The sequence below is a fragment of the Leptidea sinapis genome, chromosome 7 (assembly GCF_905404315.1).
Source record: "Leptidea sinapis chromosome 7, ilLepSina1.1, whole genome shotgun sequence".
Classification (NCBI taxonomy): Eukaryota; Metazoa; Arthropoda; class Insecta; order Lepidoptera; family Pieridae; genus Leptidea; species Leptidea sinapis.
The window spans coordinates 12339419-12360835 of record NC_066271.1 but is presented as its reverse complement, the minus strand read 5'-3'; the positions used below and the strand labels follow the sequence as shown (position 1 = coordinate 12360835).

Here is a 21417-nt window from a genome sequence, read left to right as displayed (position 1 = left end):
AAGCCTATTTGCAATCTCTTAACTATTCAATTGTCAAATTTTTTTTTTTATTAAAATATGAAACTATTGACATTAATTAAGGCATCATATTTAATTTATAAAAATAATTCTTGAGGGTCTACTGTTGTGAATTTTGTAAGATTGAGATGGGTTCCCGAGGTTTTTATTAAATTTAGAAAGTTGTAACGAACAGTAAGATTGTAACATTTATAACAATAAAAAGTTTAATAAAATATATTTTAAAACAGATTATGTTACCTCCACCGTGTTCCTATTGGAATTATTTTCCAATTTCTTAGACATAGTTGTAGAACTTAAAAGCAATATCTAAAATATAAATGTAACGATCACAATTAATACTATAGTATTATTGTAGTGGTTGTTTTTATCATCAAAAACCACACAAAAAACAGTACTTTGTACTTTATTTTGCCTCCTGTCTAATATATTTATTAGAATCTCTATAAAATCCAATATTTAGTGGTATTTTTAATTTTTTATCATAGGTAATAATGTTTTTCACAATTCACAACTCTCACATTCACATTTCACTTCTGTTTACATTTTCAATTTTCACTAGTAGGTAATGAAGTATGAACATCTACTTCTGTCAAATGTCAAATCAAGTTCGCAAGTTTGACCGAAAATAATGACATTGACAAGATTTCGATATGATACAACCCGCTGACAGACAGACTCTTGTACGATTACATATTCTTTGCTCTTAGCAATAGGATTCGCGTTGGTTAACCTTTGGGTATAGAACGATAAAAACTCCTCGAAGGATATTGAGCAGTCCGCAGCCATAGCCGGCAGGCTCATATCGAAAGGTACATTTGCATTAGAACTCTGGGAAGCTGGACTCAACAAACTCTTAGCATTGCTTCTTTAGAAGAATTTTAAACCATGTTGAAAAGTTGTCCAAATCGCGGAAAAATGGTAGTCAGTTGGACCCAGGTTTTGAGAGTACGGAGGATGTTGTCGTCATCCATCATTAAAGAATTGTTGATGAATTTGACCTGGAGTCAGCCATGTTCGATTGCGATCCGATTCATTATTAGTTACCTTAATGGCTTGTCTTCCTTGGGGTTCATTCTTCATGTGGACGTTTTCTCTCCAGAAGAGATTAAACTGGAAACTTACGGTGCGTTCATTAGCCGCATTTGTGCCAAACACAGCATTGAAATCTGACAGCTCTATTGCGGTAGTTCCACGTAGGAAATAGTATATAAAAAAAAGCCTTCAACAGCACTTTTGGATACTCCACGAATATTGAAAAGTCCACGTACCTAAGCAATTTTACTTCCAAATAATATGTTATACAGTTTGGATAATGCTAGTACCCAACAGAAGTAGTTTCGGACAGGAGCAGGAAAAGTTCCAATGCTTAGGTAAAATATCAATATCGACAACTCAACATACATAGAATCGCCACATTCCTAATTCCTATACACGTCATCATATTAGGACTGGCAACATTAATTGGCACGAAATTAACTTATATTGGTATAAAATATCATTGCACGTTTCATATTTACTGGATTAAAATTTTTTGAAAGGAGTCTGTCTTATTACGTAGCATTTACATCCTATTTTCTAGAAAATTCTTGTTGTCATGTGGAAAAAGTTTCACTCTCTAATCTCGCACTTATGAGGTTTTATTTTAAGCCGAAGAATCCAGTATGCCAATATAGCACTTTAATACTTAAATCCACATTATTTCCTTTAACATTTATTTGAATTCTTCAATCCATTCTTTAAAAAAATTGATTACCTCTAATCTAAACTAACACGATGCACCCTTAAGTATGAGAGAGAAACTCGTGAATATATAGTTAACTATGATGAGATTTTATAAAGTAATTGCGTTAGATTTTTTAATAAGCTTCCTGAGAACATAATGGAAATGTTCAAAGTTCAAAGCCTTTATTAAACATAAACTTATAGAAAAATTGTATATTTAGATGATACGAAATATTGTGTGTGAATTGCTCTAAAAGATTTCAGCTTTAACTACCCTTAATGAAATATAATAATATTAATTATAATAATTATGAATTTTTAGTGAGTATTGTTGAATATATTGTAGATGAACATTCCTTCTTTTGCTATTTGGTTGAGTTCTTGTGACAATTTTCATCATGCTCGCTTAAATGTCACCCCTTGTGGTGGCGACGTGGGAAGGGTTGTTCCCTTCCCTAAAATATGGTGGAGGGACGCGATAGCTGGCCCATACGTCATTCTCGTGAACGGGCGCTACTTGTGGTGGCAGGATGATCCTGTAGCTGAAAACTATGCCTCATTGTTTTAAAATTAAACATTATATATATATATATATATTTACGGTGTGTGTGGATTGATGGCATCTACTATGCCATGGCCTACTATTATTATTGATACAGTAATAGTCAGCCATGACTGTACTCAATAACTCTTGTTTTTACGTATTAATTTACATTTTTTTGAGTATTTGTAGTTTGAGTGAGTGATTGTCACAATGAGTTTCTTGCCACTTCTTCTTCTTAGTAAAGATCAACCCTCAAAGGCGCTGGATATAAAAAGAAAAGTCATTTCCTTGACCTGCATGAATAAAGTGATTTTGATTTGATTACCCTAAAGGATTGAGCTTTTGATTACTGATAGTAAAAATGTAATAATTATAAATTATATTAATACAGTTATAATATTAATTACAAGTTTAAGCAGAATAGTCAAATTGTAAGTAGAGGTATTTTGTGAGTATTGCATGATATGTAGATTAGAATTATTTTATTGTTGTTTGCTGGAGTTCCCGTAAAAGGCTTCGTCATGCTCGCTTAAATGTCACTGCCTGTGGCGGCGACATGGGACGAGTCGTCCCCTTCCCTAAAATATGGTTGAGGGAGGCGATGGGTGGCTCAAGCGTCATGCTTGTTAACGGGAGCTGCTTGTGGTGGCAGGATGATCCTGTTGCCGGAGGCTCAGCTTCAGATTCTTAAAAGTTATTGTATATATATTTTTTTTTATTTGCTTTTAATCGCTTATAAAATGCTCACATAATACCTTTATTTATTAGCGGTGTGTGTAGATGATGCAGCTACTGTACCAACTCAATAACCTTTGTATTAATTAGCTTATTGCCAACATTATAACACCCAATGTCGTAATAACCATTACATCATTCAAACGAGTGTTGTAATGTTGTACTGAATTGCATAGCAACACTCCTTTGTTTTTTTTTCGATCCCTTCATGCGCTTCAATAGACAGTCACATTCTTATTGCTCGATGCGTGGTATCTGTATGAATTTCAAAAAAAGAACATTTTCGTTTACTCGCGTTCCACACTACCAGAACGTCGCGCGCCGTAAAACAAAGTAGGTTATTTGAATCCCCGCCAGGTTTCTTCGATATTTTTATTGTTTTGTGTAAAAAAAATGAGCGATTCAAGTTTTGACAGCACACCGCCAGATATTTTAAACGCTGCAACGGACATTTGCAACAAACTATTACCGAAAAAATCAAGAAAGCGTTATGAAAAAGCGTATCAAGATTTTATCAATTGAAAAATATCATAGGGTAGTAAATAGTTTCTGAAGAAGTACTTTTAGTTTATTTTCAAGCCCTATCAGAGAAATGAAAATCTTCATCCCTATGGACCTACTCAATGTTCAAAAGTACGCTGAGTATTAATCACAACGAGGATATCTCAAAATATCCCAAATTAATTATGTACCTTGTTAAAACGTAAAGGAGAAGGCTATACAGGGAAGAAATCGAAAACGTTTTCACCTGATGAAATAAATAGGTTTTTAAGCCAAGCGCCTGATTAACTATATTTAGCGATAAAGGTATCTACTTTAGTTACTTAATTATAATGTTAGTTTTCTTCTGATATGATGAATAAATTACAATATTATTCTTTCAGACTGCGCTAATATTCGGAACCATGGGCGCATGCCACCGTCTAGAATTATACGCTTTGTTATATACCGACTTACAGATAAATGAAACTAACTGTGGTCAATGTTAATAATACAAAAACCAAGACAAACCGCACATTTACTATTACGGGCAAATATTTAGAGATTTGTAAAAAATATATAGCATTGCGTCCGGATCCATGCAGCAATCCGAGTTTTTTTTACAATACAGATCTGGAATTTGGGTAAAACAATTGCTAACTATTTACAACTTCATAACCCGGAGGAGACATGACAAGCTTAAAACGGCACGGCGGATGGTCTACATCTGTTGCTGAGGGCTACATTAATGACTCTATAGCCAACAAAATCCACGTGTCGAATGTAATTTCGAATTCCATAGAAAATAAGAATAGTGAAGTGGTAAATATAAATATTCCGCCGAGTACATCGGGATCGGGACCTTCCAACATAATATTCAAGTGAATTTTAATAATTGCACTATACAAAATGTAAATTACTACTAAAATAAATAATTCTTTCATTAATACTTAGTTTATTTGTATATAATCAGGAGGCTGTTTAAATGTCAGCAGTAAGCTAACTGTTTCAGAACCTTTTAGAGGATTCATATTATGGGTGTAGATGAAGTCTTGTATGCAACTGTTGATAAAATTAGGTATTAAAATACTCGTGTAATACTTTTATCATACGAGGCGTAATTTTTATATTCTTAGGTGTCATTTCCGTGACCTACATGAATGAAGTGATTTTGAATTGAAAAATGAATTGAATTCAAACCTGGTTGGATTTGACACGCTGTGTAACTTCAGCAGCCCAATAGTACGAGTATACTAAGTATATTTATATACGAAGTGAGACACGTAGTTGAAAAAAGCTAAGAAGTAAGAAGGACCATATTGTATGGATCTGTGGAGGTGTTTACTTTTTACAGATATGCATGTGTGACATGATCGCAATAGGTCTCAACTTATTGTAAACAGGCACTGAATATAGAGTAATTAGTTAGTAACACATAGGGTAATAAGACAGGTACCGAGGCATAAAAAGCAAAAGAAAAACAGTAAATAGGTAAATAAATATATTGTTTATTCAGATAACAAAATCACATAAGTATAAAAACTAAAATATAATACGCTATTTATGATCATATACAAATAATATACTCTTAACATCCAACTTATCGTTATAAAAAATTGGTAGGTACTTATACAAAACTCCGTACGTCAAGAATTTAGAGTTTGGACCCAGTCAAACAATTTTCATACAAGATTTAGATAACCTAGTAATTCATTTGCATAATAATTTATGCAATAATGGATCCATTGTAATGGCAAGGTTATATTAAACTGTCGGTTACTTTAAGCATATAATTTTTTTATACTAGCTACTTATAACTAATCTGTGAGGTAAATCAATGATGTTATATACAAAAAAGAGGTAAATACATTAGTACTACGTAGTTGCTTAAATTCAAAATGAAACGTGTAGGTAAGTAATTATGTATAATCTAACGACCGTTCCCAATATAGGTACTATGTACAGTTACAGATAAATTACTACCTTCTACTGTCAGTAATTAGCTGTCAATAATCTGAAGCTGTATAAGACATACTTATCGATTTATTTTGGTACGCGTGAATTGAACGTACGATTTATATTGTACGTATAAGGTGAATTACCGGCGATAAGTTTATTGGGACAGAAAAGTCAACGATAGTTACGATTTTTATCTCAAGTAAGAGGTAGACTGAATATTGGGAACGGCCGTTAGAGATTTCCATATATGTATCTCTCGATATATCTCTGGAAGCATAAGACCCACAGACTTAAAATTTGGTTGGTTTTTTTATGGAAAGCCATCTATATCCGCTCATGCCAAGTAGGTAACACTGTCAATGACGGTACAACGTCCGTCGGGTCGGCAAGTATATTACAAATAATATGTTCTCTGCTTTCTCATCTTTAATAGCTGTTTGAAGTAGGTAGGTTCTTTCCTACCTTATCAAAATAGGCAACATTAACATTACACATTAGACAACATGATTATATTACAAGATATTAAATATTATCTACCTAATGCAAAGTAGGCAGGTTGAGTTAGACTTATTACCTATTATGTGTAGGTAATTGACTTGCTCAACCCTGTCTGGCCGACTGTGCGGATATCGTTACGAGCTACTAGCTACTAGACAGCAAAGGGTTACACTAGGATTCTGGTTAACATTATAAAGAAATTTAAATGAATAGGTTAATGATCGAAATACAAAATCATAAAATGAAATCAGAAGAAAAAATTTCCAACAACAAAAATGATCCGAGTGAATTTGTATGAATAGAACCGTGTCCGACAATGAACACCCCGTTAAACTAGTTATCCTGGGACGTTTGAACGAGTTCGTACAAAAATTGGGCGATTTCTATTTCTGTTTTACCTTACACGCCATGATAGATCCACTGAATTCTTTTTCTAAATATTTTGCGACCTCCAAGCAAAGAGCGTCATTGTATGGTGTTGATAAGACTTGGATACCAATAGGAAGTCCTTGGCCATTAGTGCCCAGGGGTACCTGTCAACAAAAGGCATCATTAGATAAAATTATGATATAGTTTGGCCTGAATATCTGGTGAAAGTTGTGCAAAACATTGAATAAGAAGAATTGGTAATTATTCATCAAAAAATACCGGCCAAATACGAGTCGGTCAGATCATGTAGACTTCCCTATAGTTTACCGTCATAATGTGTATTGCATAGTTGGACGATGGCAACTTGATGGTTGTAATTGCTTAAACACATATTCGGATTCCGTACGGCGGAACCATAGCATGCGGATCGGTAGCGGACCATATTTTTTTTTAATGTAAATAAGGGACGAGACAAGCAGGACGTTCAACTGATGGTCAGTTACTCCCTCACCATTACAATGCAGTGCCGCTCAGAATTATCGAAAAACCCAAAAATCCTGAGCGGCACTACAACTGCGCTCGTTACCTTGAGACATAAGATGTAAACACAGTAATGCTTGTACATTACTGCTTCACGGCAGAAATACGCGCCATTGTGGTACCCATAATCCAGCCAGTTTTCTGCGCAAACGAGCCTCCCACTGGTTAAATATTCGATGATATGTCGCGTTGTCTATCATAATTTTTAATAAAAATTATTAATATTACCAGATTTTAGGCATTATATTAGATTGCAATTGTAACTGGAAAGCTCAATGTGATACAGTGGCAGGCAAAATAAATAAGTTCGTTTTCGCTTTAAGAAGGCTCAGACAAACTGTATCCTTTAATGCTGCACTTACTGCATACCACGGTTATATTGCGTCAGTTTTACGGTACGGGTTAATACTATGGGGAAACTCCACTAATATTTCAAATGTTTTTCTGGCACAAAAAAAATGTATAAGAGCTTTATGCAATGTCAGTCCTCTAGAATCGTGTAGACCATTATTCAAAAAGCACCGTCTGTTAACGCTTACTGGTCTATATATATTAGAAATTTGTATGTTCATTAAAAAACATGGTGAACTTTTTAAACCAGCAAAGGACTATTCCATATTAGGATTAAGAGATAAAACTCGCCTTCTGATGCCATACTGTAGAACAGCGCTTCATCAAAATAACGCAAATGTTATGTGTATTAGGGTATTTAACCACCTTCCAAAGAATATTAGAGAGATGCCTAAAACATTAATGCATAAAAAATTAAAATTATGGCTAATAGATAAATGCTTTTATAGTTTAAAAGAATTCTTTAGCCAAAAATAATAGTATTCAAATGTAATTTTTGAGAGGTACCTACAAACTAATGTTTATTTTATATTATCTCATTGAATTAAAGCTATGTAATGTGTATTAAGAACGTATAAGTATAAATTAAATATGATATTCCAATATTGACAATCAAATATTTGTATGCCGATATATTGGCGAATTGTGCTGTACACCAATTAATTGTTAACAACTATGTTACCACGATTCATACAAATAAATCATTTCATTTCATTTCAGATTTTGTACCATTTAATATGGTCCGGTACCGGACGGAGTCCGATGGTTTGGTCGGACCGAATGCGACCATGTGTTTAGATTAAAATATTGTACAAGAAAAGATTACCCCTTTTTTTGTCCATACTTTTTTCAAGAATCCTGAACGGTCAATACATTGTAATGGGCAGGGCGTATAACTTACCATAAGGGTAAGTTACTTATTACTTACCATCTGGCTCTTCTTGCTCCTTTTTCTCATAAAAAAGAACACCAAAGTAAACCACTTCTTACTGCTATAGTACTGAACTTTACCTTTACTAATTAAAGTACCTCATTAAAGTTTCGTGAACTCTTATTTTACTTTGCCTATAACTTTACAAGAAAATATTATTATGTTTATAGCTGTTATTTATGCAACTGTTGTGTAATAAGGGTTATTAAAACATGAATGTTGGTGATAAGTGTCACATGAGTGTTTTAATACCTAATTATCAACAGTTGCATGTAAGACTTTATCTACACCCATAACATGAATCCCATAAAAGATTCTGAAACAGTGAGCTTACTGCTAACATTAAAAAAGACAGTTCTAGTAACCATAATATCATCCAAATGGAGTGTTATTATGAAAACGGATGATATAATGTTGCACTGAATTTCATCACATCACTCGTTTGGATGATGTAATGGTTATTAGGACATTGGTCGTTTTAATGTTGGCAATAAGCTAACTGTTTTAGAATCTTTAATAGAGGATTTGAAGCATGGGTGTAGATAAAATACTATTACAAAAAAAGATTGTATGGTTTTGCGCACTTGCTATCTCTTCGACTTGTGCTCGGGTGAAAGGGATTACCTCGCGATGATGTCACTCTATTATCAAACAGGAGCCGCCCACTGTCATGCCTCCTTTGGACAGACCGGGACTGCAGCCGGCGCTCGATGACGATGAGAAGGCTGAATGCCTCGCCGATAGTCTCGAGAGTCAGTGCTCTCCAAATGCAGCAGCCGACCCGACACACGTTGACGAAGTTGATCGTGAAGTTGAACGTCGCTCCGCTCTGAGCCCTTCAGGCGACGTAATAAAACCCACCTCTTACGAAGAGGTGAAACTAATCATTAAGGAGCTTCACTCCAAGAAGGCCCCGGGGCCCGACACTATAAACAATAGGGTTCTTAAAATCCTACCCTCGACCCTTATTACTTTATTGGTTACCATTTTTAATATTCTATTGTCTAACAGCGCGTTCCCCGAACAATGGAAGGATTCCATTGTTATCGGTATCCCAAAACCCAATAAACCTAAAGCTAATCCGAGTAGCTATAGGCCTATTAGTTAATTAACTCGATCGGGAAACTTTACGAAAGATTAATTCTCGCGCGTCTTAATCATTACATCGCGGAGCTTAACCTGATACCCGACATACAGTTCGGATTCAGAACCGCTCACTCGTGTCCCCAGCAGGCTCACCGACTCACCGAGTACATTCTCATACCGCGTCAATTTCACGCTACCACGGCAGCCGTGTTTTTCGATGTCGCGAAGGCCTTCGACAAGGTATGGCACAACGGCTTAGTATTCAAGCTGTATCAACTGGGAGTGCCAGACAGGCTCGTGCGCATCATTCGAGCCTACCTTACCGATCGCTCCTTCCGATATCGAGTAGAGGGCACCCTATCCTCACCCAGACCCATCAGGTCTGGCGTGCCACAGGGCTCGGTCCTCTCTCCCACTCTTTTCTCGCTCTTCACGAGCGACATTCCCAAGTTTCCGAGTGTCCAGCTCGCTCAGTACGCTGACGACACGGCACTCTACTTCGGCTCCAACCGCTCAACCTTGAGCAAGAACATTAAAGTGCTTCAAGCCGCCGTCGATGAACTAGGCAACTGGTTCAGAAAATGGCGGATTGAAGTGAACCCCACCAAGAGTGCAGCGGTACTCTTCGGTAACGCGAATAGCATCCGCGCTAAAAAACAACCGACTGACGTTATTAAACTGTATGAAACACCCATACCGTGGGTGAAGGATTACAAATACTTAGGAGTCACGTTCAACAGCAATATGAACTTCAAGAAACATATTGATACGGTATGCAATAGAGCCAGATTTGTCCTCAGTCGCCTTTATCCACTTGTGTGTGGGCGAAGCAAACTTCCGCTCAAACACAAAGTGACGCTGTACAAAACCATCGTACGGCCCATACTGTCATACGCAAGCGTCGTTTTCGCGCACACCCGACCGAGCTACTTACGTCGTTTGCAAGTAGTTCAAAATAAATTCACGCGCATGGCAACCGGAGCCCCGTGGTTCATCCGAAACGTTGACCTTCACCGCGACCTAGAGCTTCCGACAATAGCTCAACACTTTAAAGAGATCTCGCGACGCTTCTTTGACAAGGCGCCTAACCATCCCAACATCTTGGTTAGGAAGGCATGCGGGTACACCCCCCTTCACCATAGTCTCAACCCAATAAGACGTCCCAGACACGTAACGGTAGACCCGGATGACGACATCACCATTGCGAACGCGACACCCACACAAACACCGACACAGACACGCACACACCGCCTTCGCAGGCGTAGGCGCGGTCAACCACCGCAAACCACTGGCACTCGTCACTCTGACGATGGCCAGCGGCCCGCACCCTAGATACACCACACATTCTTTTGATACCCGACGAGACGTTAGTCCTCGTCCTGTAATCGCTTCACTACACTCACTCACACACGGAATGACTGACGGACTGACATACACCACTTACACAATCACAAACACACTCCACAAACAGACACAAACACAAACATACATGCACACAAACATTTACACTACGTACATACATACAAACACACATACTTGCAATCATAAACACATACATACACACTTACATACATTACACAAAACATCACCACACTCGCCGGCGAGTGTGCTCTTATCACCTTTTCATCTTCCATCTTCATTTCATCTTCATTTTCATTCTCTCTCCTTCCCACAAGCACACAGCCGGTCTGAGGTTCGAGTCTCCTTAGGAGACGCCCCGCGACTGTTGTTGCGTAGTCTTTGCGGCCTCCACGGCCCACGTCCTACTTCGCTGTGAAAGCCAGAGCTGCTAACAGCACAGAGGAGGTTTTAGTCGGTATGGGGTGTCCGCTTACGCGGACACTCGAGTCCGACATATTACGCCCCGTTCCGGGGCGTAAATACGTAACAGTATTTCCTCCTCTCAAAAAAAAAAAAAAAAAAAGATGTCACTCTATTGCCATTTCAATATGTTTTAACGCATAGTGCTTAATACCTGTGTCGCTGGACATTTGAGAACGTTGACGATACCAAAGAAGCCGAAGTTGAAGGGTCGGAGATAGCAAGAGTAGTGGTATGGAGCTGCCTGCGGGGCGCTCGGCAGAAGCAGAACTCCATTGTCACCAAGCTTATTCTGAAATCAAAACACGAGTGTCTAACTCAAAGTTACCCTAGAAAAATAGCAAATACGAAGGCTGTAATATATTTTTTTTTATATGGAATTGGAGGACAAACGAGCGCACGGATCACCTCTTGTTTAGTGATCACCGCCGCCCACAATCTCTTGCAACACCAGAGGAATCACAGGAGCATTGCCGGCCTTTAAGGAAGGTGTACGCGCTTTTTTTGAAGGCACCCATGTCGTATCGTCCCGGAAACACCGCACAAGGAAGTTCATTCCACAGTTTTGTAGTACGTGGAAGAAAGCTCCTTGAAAACCGCACTGTGGAGGACCGCCACACATCCAGATGGTGGGGATGATATCCTAATTTGTGGCGTGTCGTGCGAAGGTGGAATTCGGCGGCAGGAATCAGGTTAAACAGCTCTTTTAATTTCAATTATAGCCTTGAAAATATAAATAAATCAATTCATCGGCAACTCAGATCATTTACGGCCGTTTTCAATTACGTATCTCTAGTTAGGGATACTTTCCTTTCACCGTTTAATGACAAGATCTTATCTATCCATAGTCATGTCCAGTATAGGTAGTTATAGCCCAAAGCTTTATGTCGATAGGTTACTGAAATGTAAGTAAGCGTAAAAGGATAGATTTGTCTTACCACTAGTAAGTTAAATTGAGTATAGATAGGTTATTGAAAACGGCCGTTATACGTTAGATACGATAGATAGAATCCGACAGCTGTGAAAAATTTATAAAAATTAAGGTTGACTGCTACCCTCTAGTTTGAGCAACGCATGCACACTATCACCAAGGGACATACAAATCGCGAGTGTAAGACGTAGTTTGTCACGCTCACCAAAGTAATAAACCCGGCCTGTTTTCATCGGTTGTGTACCAGCAAAAAGCGCTATCTAGACGTATAAATTATCTAAGACCGGCACCTAGTTCAATATTTTTGTTTTTGAATTAGAGAAACGCAAAAAATCGTCTTACTGTTCCGCAAATAAATGAGTTTTGCGCACACGCATCGAATTATACTCACGCGTAAGTCAGTTTTCATACTATTTGTAACTTCCTCAGCCCATTTTGCGTCAACTAAGCGCGTTATATGTTTCTCTTCTATGAAGCGCATGATTGAGAATAGGTAGTACTGGCTCATGCCAACCATCTGAAAAGTGAACAAATTGATAAATTCAATTTCAAATATTTTTATTCAAAATTCTGACTTCAGAAATACTATTCCAAACAAATAGATATACTTAATATGCACTAAAAAGTATTCAAATAATTGCGTATTTTTATACAATCTAATTAATAAATCTAATTCTAGTTACGATTATTGTTATTTTTGGAATCAGATGATTTCCCAGAATGGCCAGAGACTTGTAAACTCTTGTCAACAATAAATAGAGCAATAATTGTATTTAAGATATTTTCAGCTCAAGAAAGTTAGCCCCCCAGATTTTTTTATATTTATTTTTTAATTTTTTTTATTATATCGTTAGTTCGCCATTTGTTCTTGATTGTTCTCTATAAACATGTGTTTGTTCTCGATTTATTTATTTAAAAAAAATTGCAATTCATTAAAATTGGCTAGGTTATGTTATGTTAGAACAGTTAAAACAACGCACGAGCCGAGCGTAGCGTGCCGCGGCAGCGGCTGGCGAGTGCCAGAACCAAATAGTAGGCGTTTCCCCCCATTAACAGGGGGCGGGGGCTAACTAAAGGGTATGTTTTTAATTAATTGTTTTTAAATAAACAACAAAAGAACAAACAATTATTTATAGCGAACAATTAAGAACAAACTACGAACTAACGATATGCTATATTGAAAATTCAAAAATAGAAAATAAAATTTTTTTGGGGGGCTAAGTTTGATGAGCCGATATTTTCACTATGAGTTACCGATGTGTCATTTCCAATGGTCGTTCTTAAAGCAAGATCGCATCTCGAATGTCACTGGTCATTTTACTTCAAGGCACTTTTATGTCACATAGGGAGTTTTATGTTTTCATAATATTTTAAGAAGAAAATTGACCACATTTATTATATCATACTTTGAATTTACTTAGAGCATAGACATCTGAATATATAGGTGCTGTAACTGACATCTAGCGACATTAAACTTGTCGTCACTTATTGACCACCACTGTTGTTCATGATAAAATCTTATAGGATAGTGACATTTTAATAATAATATAAGAATCATAGTTTAAAAAAAAAACTAAAAAAACACGCTTCCATTTGAAAAGATAATGGTTGAAATTTAAAATGAACATCAATACCTGCCTTATCGACGATAGATGAAAAAAACTACATAAATTAACAAAAATCTTATTTTGAAAATTGAAAAATATTATCAAATTAATGTATTCCATCGGTCCTCAATAAATCTACGAAGTTTGAACGAAATCTGTCCGTTTAAAGTGGGTCAATTCGCGCCCAAATGAGCTTACGTTTTTACAGATGTTTACGTGTTTCTTATATATTTCCTGGTAGAGAAGCTACGAACAGAAAAGATCACAATAGAAGATTTGTTCGTAGATCTAAACCTGCGTGAATCAACGCAAATAGACAAGATGGTTTACTAGACACAGACCTTTTTCAAGAGTTCCATCCATCCATCAGCTTCGCCCTTGCCATTGGTGGCTATTTTGGAATATTTCTCCGGTTCCTTACTCATCCAGTACGCCCACAGCTGGTACATGTTATTGAAACCTTCGTGGCGATACGGCAGCACTTCCACGTTCAATTTGCTTTTCAGGTTTTTGATTACCCTGAATGACAAGTAATAAAGATTTCAATACAATCAAATCAAATATCATTTACTTATTCAAAGTCAAAAAATTACACTCAGATACGGAAGCTATTCCAAAAACGAGACTCGATAAAATACAAAAGTCGTTTGTATGTCTCAGTGTAGAGTAAAATTGAATTTCTTTATAATTTTTTAAATTTAGCACATCCAATTATTTTAACGCTATAATTGCGACCTGAGGTCAGGCGAGTTCATAATATCAAACAAGATTTTGTAACAATATCCAACTTTATTATTATAAAAATGAGGCGTTATGGGAAAGTGGGGGAATTGGGAACACTTAACTTCCAACGCTCAAAAATGATAGAAAAATGTCACTGAGATAATCCACTTTCATTGCAACCTAAGCATTGCTTATTTCGCTACTTTTAGGTGAACAAAAAATTAAACAATCAACTTCTTATTAGAAATATGAATGAAAAGAAAAAATGTTGTCATTCCTTTTTACCCTATGGGGTAATTGAGATCATCCAGTGGGGTAAATGGTATCAGTATGATGTAATTAGGAACAAAAATTCAAACCTTTATAAATACACTACAGTTGTTTTGGTTGACACACATCACACATGTAAACTTTACTAGTCTCACCAGCAGCGCAGTTTTCATGTACCCAGAGTTTACAGTTGGCCCAATGTTTTTTTATTTTAGATTAAGAATTTCTCCCTCTTTCATTCCTACTATAAAACTTGTCACCGATTTATTTCAGATCCTAACTATAATAAGAATATTTATAATATTACTAGCTGACACGACAGACGTTTTTTCTGTACATAATAAATAAAATACTGTTTTTTATGAATATGTCAATAATATTTCAAAACATCAAGAATTATTTCGTAAAATACGCTCCCTGTTGTTGTGTGATATTGTTTCACAGCAGAACTGTCAAAACGTGCGTCAATAAATTCTCTCATAGAAAATATGTCTCTACAAAACAAATATTGCAAATATAAATAATTATGGGTCCCAAATCGAAATAAAAACTATCCTATCTCTGAAGTTAGACTGTACTGCACTCCATGAAGTAATCCCCATTAAAATCCGTTCATTTGTTTAGGAGTTCACTGGAAACAAACATCAGGACACTGGATTGAAATCGAATGAATTATGTTTGTTAATTATTTTAATGTATGTACAACTACCTGTTGGCTTTCTTAAAAATATTAAAATATACATATAAGATGTAGTAAGTATTATTCTATTTAAATAAGCAGAGTTCTCGAGGACAGGATCATCTAACCACCACAACTTTTAGGTACCAAATAGCACCAGTTCACTAACATGACGCATGGACCAAGCATCACCTCCCCCCACCATCATTTAGGGAAGAAAATGGCCCTTACCTGTAACCCGACCATGTGTTATTTTACACGTTATTACACACACATTACCTGTCCATGGCTTGTGTCATCTCAGATCTCAACGGGCAGATCAAACAATCATCACTCCCTTCCAAATAATAGAACTTTAAATCCTAAAAAGAAAATATTGTAAATCAGATTTAAAAATTACAATATTAAAACTATTCGGAGTGAATGAGACTTAGCTATTCTTGCTATTTTAGTGTTAATTATTATAATGGTGAATGTTGTCAAACGAATTTGCAATTTAATCTTTTTAAAATGATGTTCTATAACCGCTTGCGGTGCCGGGTGATATAAAAAAAAAAAACATTTTAAAGTTACTGATGGCCTTTTTATGTTTTCAAATTGTTGCTTTTTTATTTTGATCTTGTAGGTGCTAGGGGCTGTAGTAATTAATACTCTTTTTTTTTTTTTTATTCTTCTTTTGGCAATAGCGTTTACTTTTTGCCAATAACGGAAATTAAAAGATTGGGAAACTAAGTTAAAAAAGGATACGGAACACGGGAAAGGATCAGATAAGTAGAAAGAGGATTGAAACGGATATTAAAAATTTCATAAATATACATATATACTTGCTACTTACACAACATTACAAATATTTAAACTTTAATATGATTCTGAAGAATGAAAGATGACAATATTTTATAAAATTTACATGGATACATAATTAGACAGGATATACAGGTAGGAACATTAAGAGATATTAGATCATTCAGGAATGAGGAGCGGTCGTATAGAGAACATGAAAAGAAAATGTGATCTAGATCACATTTATCGGATTCACATTCACACATGTCAGTAGATACAATGCCTAATCTATTAAGATGAACAGGAGTGCAAACATGACCCAAACGCATTCTTATGATAGAAGAACATACTAACTTATTGCATTTGGCACGGAAAAACCATGGTTTAAATGAAATAAGTGGCTGAAGGTTAAAATATTTCCTGCCTTTTGATTGACCAGTTTCAGTCCAAAGTCTATTCCAACAATCCTGAAGGTGAACTATAGGAAGAGCACCTAGATCCTGGCAAAAAACTTTATAAGGGAAAATGTCGCCATCGACCACGGCTTCATTAGCTAGTTGGTCTGCTTTTATATTACCAGGAATGTCGCTATGGCTGGGGATCCATACAAACAACACAGAAAGACAAAAGTGATTGCATTTATTTAATAGATTTCTTATTTCTATGACAACAGAAGAAATGTTTTTTGATTTAATTGGGAACCTATTGAGAGACTGTAAGGCACTTTTTGAATCAGAGAAAATTATTGTTTTTGGAAGTTTAAATAGAATAATATATTCAATAGCCTTAAAAATACCATAACATTCCCCAGTAAACACCGATGTTTCTGGAGGAAGTTTAATTTTCTGTGATATTTTAAATTGAGCGTGATAGACACCTACACCAACGGGATCCGAGGAGGAATGTTTAGACGCGTCTGTGTAAATATGATGGTAATCAACCCAAACAGTATTTTTAAGAAGATTAAACGAAAAATTTGTACTAATATCGTGCTTATTTAAATCTGAGTTAAAATTAATTTCTGGAAGCAACATTAATGCTTCAAAGCTAGTACTGAAAAGAGGATAATTAATGGATCGATGAATAGGAGCTTTTATGTTGATAAATTTCTTAAAACTATTGATTAGACAAGGTGGTTTTTTATTTGACCAATATGCAGATGAATCTATATAATGAGAAAGTTTCTGAAGTTTGTTATAAAGAGAGTGGTTAAGAAACTGAAAAGATCGGAATATAAATTTGTCTGCTAAATATTGACGACGTAGATGTAGTGGAGGATCACCACATTCTACTTGAAGAGCATTGATAGGACTTGACTGCATAGCACCAGAAACTACTCGTAAAGCTTTGGACTGTATGAGATCTAGTTTTTTAAAAGCCTTAACACTACCAGGCTCCAGCAAGAATGTACCATAATCTAATATACTTCTTATAAGAGCATTATATAACAATTTCATGCAAAAAGGGTGCGCACCCCACCAAACACCTGACAGACATCTTAAGATATTAAGAGTACGCTCACATTTAGCATTTAGGTAATCACAATGTGGGATACCAGTTAGTTTCGAATCTAAGACAATTCCCAAAAACTTAACATTATCTTTAACTGGAATCTGATAACCCTCATAAAATATAGAAATAGGAGGAGGAGTTCTTGATCTCGTGAATAAAACTATTGTACTTTTTTCAGGTGATAGATCAAGGCCGTTTAAGTCCAACCAAGTTTTTAAATTTATCAGCGGTTGTGTTATAGAAGAACTAGCTTTTTCAATAGAAATATCACGACAGTAAATTAATAGATCATCAGCATACTGAAGAACATTTACACTATTAAGTGATGATTTTAAATCGTGTGTATAAATATTATACAATATTGGGCTAAGTACTGATCCCTGGGGGAGGCCCTTTGAAACAAGTCGAGTAATTGACTTCCTGTCATCTACTTTCAGGGTTATGTATCTTTCGGAAAGCATGTTTATGATAAAATTTGTTAATAGCAGAGGTATATTAAGTTGTAAAAGCTTACTCTTTAAAATACTTATTACGACATTATCATAGGCACAATTTATATCTAAGAACGCAGCTATTACTGATTTATTATTTGAAAATGATAATTGAATTTCAGAAATGAATATACTTAAGCTATCAATAGTACTTTTCCCACGTCTGAAGCCGAATTGGGATTCACATAATAGACCGTTATGCTCAAGAAACCATTCTAAACGATTTTTTATAAGATGTTCTGTAATTTTCATCAAAACAGAAGAAAGTGCGATTGGGCGATAGGCAGAATGGTCTGAAGAACACCTATTAGGTTTCAGTAAGGGAATTATTTCTTGACGTTTCCACGTGGAGGGGATGTTACCAGATGTCACTATGGAATTTATAAGAGATAAATAATAAAATAAAGCATCATCATCTAAATGAGAGATAAAGGAATACGGAATACCATCCAGCCCAGGAGCAGAATCCTTAACATGAGACAATACACCTTTTAGTTCAGCGAGAGAAAATATACTGTTTAAACCAAAACAGTTATCATTATTTATATTTATTACAGGGTAAACAATTATTAAGTCTTCAGGAACGAAAGGTGGAGCCAATTTATCTAAAAAGCTATTAACTAAATGAAAAGGGATTGATTTTGGAGATGAATCTTTGTATGCAGATCTAAACCTTCTTATATTTTGCCATACAAGAGATGGTTTGACATCAGGTGATATTGAATAGCAGAAATTTTTCCAGCCATCAAATTTCTTTTTCTTTAGAAATTTTGAAGTTTCTGACATACTCTTTGTAAGAATTTCAAAATTCTCATCAGTGGAAGATTGACAGTATGTAATTTCAGCATATTTTCTTCTCTTTACTGCCTCAGTACATTCGTTATCCCACCAAGGAGGAGAAGGAATAAAACCCAAAGAGCTATTTTTACTTGGAAATATCTCATTGGCAACCTCAATAAAGATTTTTGCTAAAGAATCTGCACACTGAGATTCTGTACCTGGATTAATTTTTGGAAGTGTAATAATTTTGTTTTTTATTAGATCTTTATATAAATCCCAATCAACATCATTAAGCTTATATTTTAAACGAGGAGAATAAGTTTTATGTAATACTTTATTGTTATTATTGCAGGTTGGAAATGATAATAATAGTGGGAAGTGATCACTACCAAAAGTAGATCGTAATGGATCCCAGGACAAAGAAGAAGCAAGATTAGGTGTAGTGACTGTTAAATCTGGAGCACTTGGGCCCTCGTCAGGATGAGAACGTCGTGTAGGATGACCATCATTTAATATACACAAATTCACTGAATCAAATATATCTATTAATGTGTTACCATAACTATTAGAAGATAAGTAACCCCAGGATTCATGGCGACAGTTAAAATCACCAAGGATCATAAAAGGCTTCGGAAGAATGGAAATAATATCTTTAATTTCATTTAAGATTGCAGAAGAAGGATGAGGTATATAAATAGATACATAACAGATATTTTCAACTAAAGCAGCAATAATAGAAAAATCATTACTGTGAGAAGGAATAGAGAAGAGAGAAAAGGAAAGAGGGTGTTTCACAAGCATGGCTACTCCGCCATGCCCATCCACACGATCTTCTCTGAGACATGAATAACCACGAATCTTAAATAAAGATCCTGGTTTCAACCATGTCTCTTGAAGAGCACAGATATAAGGTTTATATTTATTTAATAAATAAATAAGATCACTTTTTTTAGGAGTGATGCTTTGACAATTCCATTGAAGAACTTTGTCCATTATTTGGTTTATAAATTTGAGTAATTGCAGAAACTAATAAGGCAGCGTTGGACGGTGAAAATTCATTTGATTGACTAAGAGATTTTATAAGAGAAATAATTAAATCAATTACTGAGGATTCCAAAGGATTTTTATTTTCTTTGTTAATTAATGCACATCCATTAGAGGGTTGGGGAATATTAAAATCCCTTAAAATTTCTTGGTGAGCAGATTTGTCATATCCTTTGCTAAGTGTAGGTGGAGGCTTTGGTTTAACAAAAACAGTTTTTTTATATGAAGTATTGTTTATAGCTTTAGGTGTTGAATGTTGATGCTGGGTTGGAAAAGTATTAGGAGTGATGTTAGGTGATGAGAGTAATGTATCTGCATATGAAATTCGAGAGACAGATGGATGTATCTTTGAAGCTTCTGAATAGGAAATACAGTTTTTAGCCATTGATTCCTTTATAGCTCTTTGTCTTTCATATTCTAAACATTTTTTATCAGTTGCAATATGGGAACCTTTACATAAACAACAAGATATAAAATCATCTTGAACAGAGCAGTTGTCACCACTATGTCCTTGACCACATCTAAAACATCTTGGTTTAGATCTGCATTGAGATTTCACATGACCAAACCGACAACAATTGTAGCATTGAATAGTAGGATATATATACAAGTCTACAGTAAGAGAAGTGTAGCACATATATGCTCGTTTAGGCAAAAACTGCCCATCAAAAGTAAATACCACAGACTCAGTACATTTAAGATGGTTTTGTCCATCAATCATCATCTTTCGTTTTATTCTCCTAATTTTTATGATTGGGCCACAGCCAATAGGAACAGAAACATTATCTTTTATTTCCTCTTCAGACCACTCAGCTGGTACTCCTCTGACTATTCCTATTCTACTCACAGAAAATGATGGAATAAAAGCCTTATATTTTTCATTTTCTAAATTTTTGTTTTCAACAAAGTCATTTGCATCTTGGTACTTACAAAAAGAAATAGATAACCTATTCCGGCCTATCCTTTTTAAACTTCCATTCACAATATTTTTAATAGAATTTCTTTTGAGAAAACGACCAAATGTAACTGGATGTAAAGTAACATTATCATCGGGAGATGAATACTGTTTCTGAATGTGTACAACAAAAGGAGCAGCATCTAATGAGTTATATAACAGCCTTGCAACAGGGGGCTGTGGCTGTTGTGGAGTGTCTGTGTTATTTTTTTGTATGGTCTCTACTACTATAGAAGAATTATTGCAGGAATCGACTTTGGAAAGAATTTGTTTGTCACTAATGTCTACACATTTGCAATCACTTTCCTTAATATCCTTTTTATCACCACGGTGTTTTCGTCGTCTTTTATTACAGTGTCTGCATATTCTGGGTCGAGCTGACACTCTTTTACGGCCACTAGATGTCTGAGACACAGAACCATCTGTATCCATCGTGCTACCTTCGTCATTATTAGATATTGTCACTACATGACCTATATCAGGGGCTGTCCCCCCAGGATCATCCGGTGGGTCCATCATATCATATAAAAGTGAAGAAGAAGAAGAAGAAGACTTACCAATAGGATGAAATTTACACAAATTAACACT

General features: G+C 35.6%; 2 protein-coding genes and 2 long non-coding RNA genes across 7 annotated transcripts in view; 2 read left to right on the top strand and 2 right to left on the bottom strand.

The window, feature by feature from the left end:
- Nucleotides 1-564, bottom strand: part of LOC126965239 (fatty-acid amide hydrolase 2-like) — a 28124-nt gene extending 27560 nt beyond the window's left edge. For 2 of the 3 annotated variants that reach the window (XR_007729501.1, XM_050808733.1), the window contains exon 1: nucleotides 259-564. Coding sequence is in view for 2 of the 3 variants with exons in the window: in XM_050808733.1 (XP_050664690.1) it covers nucleotides 259-303 (45 nt within the window). In the remaining variant the exon portion in view is untranslated. The remainder of the gene's footprint in view (nucleotides 1-258) is intronic. The other variant, XM_050808734.1, reaches the window with a different exon arrangement.
- A 3133-nt stretch (nucleotides 565-3697) lies between these two features.
- LOC126965270 (uncharacterized) lies at nucleotides 3698-4449 on the top strand. Its single transcript, XR_007729510.1, has 2 exons — nucleotides 3698-3829; nucleotides 3907-4449. It is a non-coding gene; the product is annotated as an uncharacterized LOC126965270 (long non-coding RNA).
- A 541-nt stretch (nucleotides 4450-4990) lies between these two features.
- LOC126965241 (fatty-acid amide hydrolase 2-like) overlaps nucleotides 4991-21417 on the bottom strand; it is a 40401-nt gene continuing 23974 nt past the window's right edge. For both annotated transcript variants that reach the window (XM_050808737.1, XM_050808738.1), the window contains exons 8-12: nucleotides 15547-15629; nucleotides 13937-14114; nucleotides 12380-12505; nucleotides 11212-11349; nucleotides 4991-6492 (exon numbers count right to left, since the gene is read on the bottom strand). In XM_050808737.1, coding sequence (XP_050664694.1) covers nucleotides 6343-6492; nucleotides 11212-11349; nucleotides 12380-12505; nucleotides 13937-14114; nucleotides 15547-15629 — 675 coding nt within the window. In that variant the 3' untranslated portion in view covers nucleotides 4991-6342. The remainder of the gene's footprint in view (nucleotides 6493-11211; nucleotides 11350-12379; nucleotides 12506-13936; nucleotides 14115-15546; nucleotides 15630-21417) is intronic.
- Nucleotides 17652-19948, top strand: LOC126965267 (uncharacterized). Its single transcript, XR_007729507.1, has 3 exons — nucleotides 17652-18763; nucleotides 18896-19068; nucleotides 19183-19948. It is a non-coding gene; the product is annotated as an uncharacterized LOC126965267 (long non-coding RNA).